The sequence below is a fragment of the Corvus kubaryi genome, unplaced genomic scaffold, assembly GCF_017639235.1.
Source record: "Corvus kubaryi isolate FWS band 111438036 unplaced genomic scaffold, C.kubaryi_AGA036_p1.0 37334, whole genome shotgun sequence".
NCBI classification, from domain to species: Eukaryota; Metazoa; Chordata; class Aves; order Passeriformes; family Corvidae; genus Corvus; species Corvus kubaryi.
The window spans coordinates 24615782-24620155 of NW_024581108.1; the positions used below are offsets into that span (position 1 = coordinate 24615782).

The 4374-nt window shown below is 57.9% G+C and overlaps 1 protein-coding gene across 1 annotated transcript in view; it reads left to right on the forward strand.

Moving 5' to 3' along the window:
* Positions 1-4374, forward strand: part of AK4 (adenylate kinase 4) — an 11489-nt gene that overhangs the window by 4266 nt on the left and 2849 nt on the right. Inside the window, exons 2-4 of the mRNA XM_042030920.1 lie at positions 2103-2222; positions 3389-3561; positions 3813-3931. Coding sequence (XP_041886854.1) covers positions 2103-2222; positions 3389-3561; positions 3813-3931 — 412 coding nt within the window. The remainder of the gene's footprint in view (positions 1-2102; positions 2223-3388; positions 3562-3812; positions 3932-4374) is intronic.

A 4374-nucleotide genomic window follows, 5' to 3' on the forward strand; every position in this document is an offset into this window, starting at 1 on the left:
TGTCCATCCCTCCTTGGGGTGACAGCCAGACCTTGTGTGACAGCTCCAGACTCCTGGGATGTCCATCCCTCCTCAGGTGACAGCCGGACCTTCTGTGGCAGCTCCCAGCTCCTGGGATGTCCATCCCTCCTCAGGTGACAGCCGGACCTTGCCCAGCAGCTCCCGGCTCCGCGGCCTCCGGCTGTTCCCAGGAGCAGCCCAGCCCTGCCAGCGAGCTCATTCCCTGGGAGCCTCTGGCACCGTGCAGGCCATGTGAATAAATACCAAAAAACACAAAAAACATGTTTTTATAGCGTCGATGCCCTCGAGGGCTCCGTGCCGGTTGCATAATCCACAGGGTGTTTTTTCCATCGGTGCCCTTCGCTTTCCCCAGCAGGAATGCTGCCGGCAGCGCCGCTGGTGACGTCTGGGCAGTGACAGAGAACTTGTCATTGAGAAAAGGTGTTTTCTGCTCGCTCCCCGCGGGGCCAGCTGGAATTCCTGCCAGGATCGGAGGCAGCGGGATGCGGTGCCGGTGCCTGCGGTGACTCAGCCCCGCGGGCCGTGAGTCAGCGCTGCCCCGCTCCCAGGCAGGTTGGATGCTGGATCCCAACATTCTGTACTCCTGGCCCTGGTCCAAGCAGAAGGAGGCTGGACCTCTCTTCTGGTGCCGGGAGAAGGACTCGTCACACACAGCGGGGAAAAATCTGTGCCTTTTCCAAGCAGATTCTTTGGATTCTGGATTAAACCTGGGAGCGTGGCTTGTCTGGGAGCCCCACCTGCCCGGTTTCCCAGGCAGGCCCCATCCCCACAACAGATCCCAGGAGGATCTGTTCAGGCTGGTTTCCCCTTAGATCATCAGATGAACGCTCTCCAAGAATTGTGTATCTTGCAAAAACCCCTCCTGCAGCTGAGGAATCCATCCCCAGCCAGGTGCACGTGCTGCCCGCTCTGACATCTCGCTGCAGCCTGGAGAGCCGGAGCCTCCTCCAAATGCAGGATCCTGGGGATTATTTTTAGAGAGGACTCACGCTTGGAGAGGGCTGAAATGTGCTCTCCTCACCACAAACGGTGCAAAAAATAGATCATGAAATTGTTCATTTCTGGTGACAAGTGCTACTGCAGCTGCTATGGGAAGACAGCAGAGGAGGTGTCCATGGGGTCCTGCTCCCAGAGGAAAGGGGCTGGAGCTCTCCTTGGGGCGGGAGCAGGACTTGTCACGCTCAGGGACAAAGAATATTTGCATTTTCCAAATGGTTTCTTTGTGTTTCTGAGGGGCTGAAAGAAAATCACAGCAAACTTCCAATCATGGAATGCTTTAGGTGGGAAAGGACCTTAAAGCTCAGCCCATTCCACCCCTGCCATGGGCAGCGACACCTCCCACTGTCCCAGGCTGCTCCAAGCCCCAATGTCCAGCCTGGCCTTGGGCACTGCCAGGGATCCAGGGGCAGCCCCAGCTGCTCTGGGCACCCTGTGCCAGGGCCTCACCTCCCTCACAGGGAGGAATTCCTTCCCAATATCCCAAATAACCCTGCCCTGGGCAGTGGGAAGCTGTTCCTTGTGTCCTGTCCTTCCATCCCTCGTGCAAAGCCCCTCTCCAGCTTCCAGAAGCAGCTGAGGGATGTGGGAGAGCCAGGCAGGAGCCCAGGAATGTGCACTTACCACAGTTATGTTCTTAAGGATTTGATCTTGGGAATCATTTTCTTATCTGAGCTTTTCTTAAGTGGAGACTCTGCAATCTTTAAGCCTGGGGATGGGAAGCAGGCTTGGTGTGTTTGGGACAGTCCTTACCTGTGCCAGGGTCACCTGTGACCACATCGGAGCCATCTCCTGAACCAAAGAGCTCCCGAACCAAAGGAGCACATCCAGTTCTTCTCTCTCCATCAGCTGAGGGCTTGGCTGAGCTCCAGCATGTTCCTGCTCTCAGGTATCTCAGGAATTCCCATTCCTCCAGCTCCAAAAGGACCTTGTGGCCTTTCCATCACCAGCAGAGCGACGCTGCCAGAAATCTCTTGGAAGGCCAAGCAGAACTTGAGGGGGAGTGATATTTTTTAAGTGGAAATGTCATGATTTCTTTTTTCCTCATCTATTGCTTTTGGGTTTTTCTCTCTTGCCTTGAGCAGAAGCTGGAGTCCTGGCAAAGCAGTACCTCGAGAGAGGCCTCCTGGTGCCCGACCACGTCATCACACGCGTGATGATGGCAGAGCTGGAGAAGCGGCGGGAGCAGCACTGGCTGCTCGACGGTGAGTCCAGAGGGGAAATCCCAGCCCCCTTGGGAACGTTCCTTTGCTCCCAATGGTTTGGCAGTCCCAGGAGAGAGAAAAGCCTGGAGGTGGGAGGAGAGGCAGGGATGTCTTCCTGGAGCCCTCAGTGTGTGCATGTCCAGCTGAGTACGTGGCCAGGAAAGGGAAGGGCAGGGAGAGGAGGTGGGTGTTCCATGAAGCACAGCAGGGCTGGGGACACGCCAGGAAAAACCTTCCACCACCTCTGTGCGTGTGTGAAGCAGCTCCTCCATCCCAGCCCAAAAGCCACCTGAGCTGGAGGGGGAGGAGATGCTGAGAGCAAACAGCACAGCCTGGGGTGCCTGGCCATGGCAGCAGGGCTGGGACGGGGATCAAAGAATCCCAGAGTGGCTTGGGTTGGGAGGGACCCTAAAACTCATCCAGTGCCACCCCTGCCATGGCAGGGACAGTTTCCACTGTCCCAGGCTGCTCCCAGCCTGGCCTTGGGCACTGCCAGGGATCCAGGGGCAGCCCCAGCTGCTCTGGGCACCCTGTGCCAGGGCCTGCCCACCCTCCCAGGGAACAATTCCTTCCCAAGATCCCATCCATCCCTGCCCTCTGGCACTGGGAAGCCATTCCCTGTGTCCTGTCCCTCCAGGTCCTTGTATAAGGTCTCTCTCCATCTTTCTTGTGGGCTCTATTGAGGTCTTTAAGGTCCCTTCCAATCAAAACAATCTGGGATCTGTGATTCTCTGCTCCAGCTGCTCACTGGCTTTTCCAAGGAGCTCAGGACCATTTTACTGCAGTATCCTTGATGCCCTCCACATAAACCAGCAGCTTGTCCCCAATCTGTGCTCAGCACTCTGTTCCCTTCACGTTTTCCCTTGTCATTCCAGCATTTATCCCTGTTCTGCCACTGCCTGTGTCCTCCTGCGTGCCCCCAGCCCCCGTGCAGGGACAGCAGCCACCTCTTTGAGGCAAACCTGAGCCCTGGGTGTCACATTTAGGGAGCTGGTGCTGTGGGAGCTATTTTTTCTCGGAGCCATATGGTGGAGTCTGCCTTTCACACCACTTGTGCCGCAGCGGGGCTGGGACTGCAGCTCTGGAGCTGCCTGACGGATGAGTCTGGCTCCATCCTTGCTGCTTTCCAGCCTCTCAGTCCAATTTCTGTCCTGCTGCCTGCCCAGGTTTCCCTCGGACGCTGGGACAAGCCAAGGCTCTGGATGGGATCTGTGAGCTGGACCTGGTGATCAGCCTGAACATCCCCTTCGAGACGCTGAAGGATCGCCTGAGCGCCCGCTGGGTGCACCCAGCCAGTGGCAGGGTCTACAACATGGACTTCAACCCTCCCCACACCCAGGTAAGAGCCTCTGGAGCCTCCTGGGAGCCATCCACAGAAGGAAAAGCTGGGAGAAGCCGCTCTCCGCAGGAGCTGGGATCCTGAGGAGGCATCGGGGGAGCGACCCTGGGTAGAAGCTCTGAGCACCGTAAGGAACTGTGCTAAATGTTCACCAGGAAAACGGGATTTCTGCATGCAGGGCAAGGCACTTGGCAGCTGCAGGGTGGGTGATGGGGTCAGTGATGTCCCTGTGTGGCTTTGTGTCCCCTCAGGGCGTCGATGACCTGACGGGAGAGCCGCTGGTGCAGCGCGAGGACGACAGGCCCGAGGCTGTGGCTGCGCGGCTCAGGAAGTACAAAGATGCTGCCAAGCCGGTGATAGAGCTGTACAAGTGAGCTGGGCACGGGGAGAAACCTCAGCAGGGCTGTCAGAAGGGCACCAGGGCTGCTTGTCCCATGCTCACACCCCAACATCCCAAAGAGCCCTGGCATGGCCCCTGGCAGATCTTAGGGGCCAAGCTCTGGCCCTGGACGAGGCCTCCCTTGGAGGCCTGAGGATGATCCAAGGAAATTCCCAGCTCCTGTTTGTCTTGCTGGGCTCCACAAATGGGAGGGGTATTTTGTCCCAGATCCAGGGTGGTCCATGCCATGAAAAATCCATCCAGGGCCCCAAGGGGTTTGGTTGAAGCATGGGGAGATTGGCAAGAGGGCAGGAGAAGGGAGAGACCCTGGTGCTGGCTCAGATGGATCTGCTGGGAGCACAGCGGGGTTCCAGGGCTGGTTCCCCTTGTGGGGCTGTTGTCCCCTGCACTGTGGGGCTGTTGTCCCCTGCACC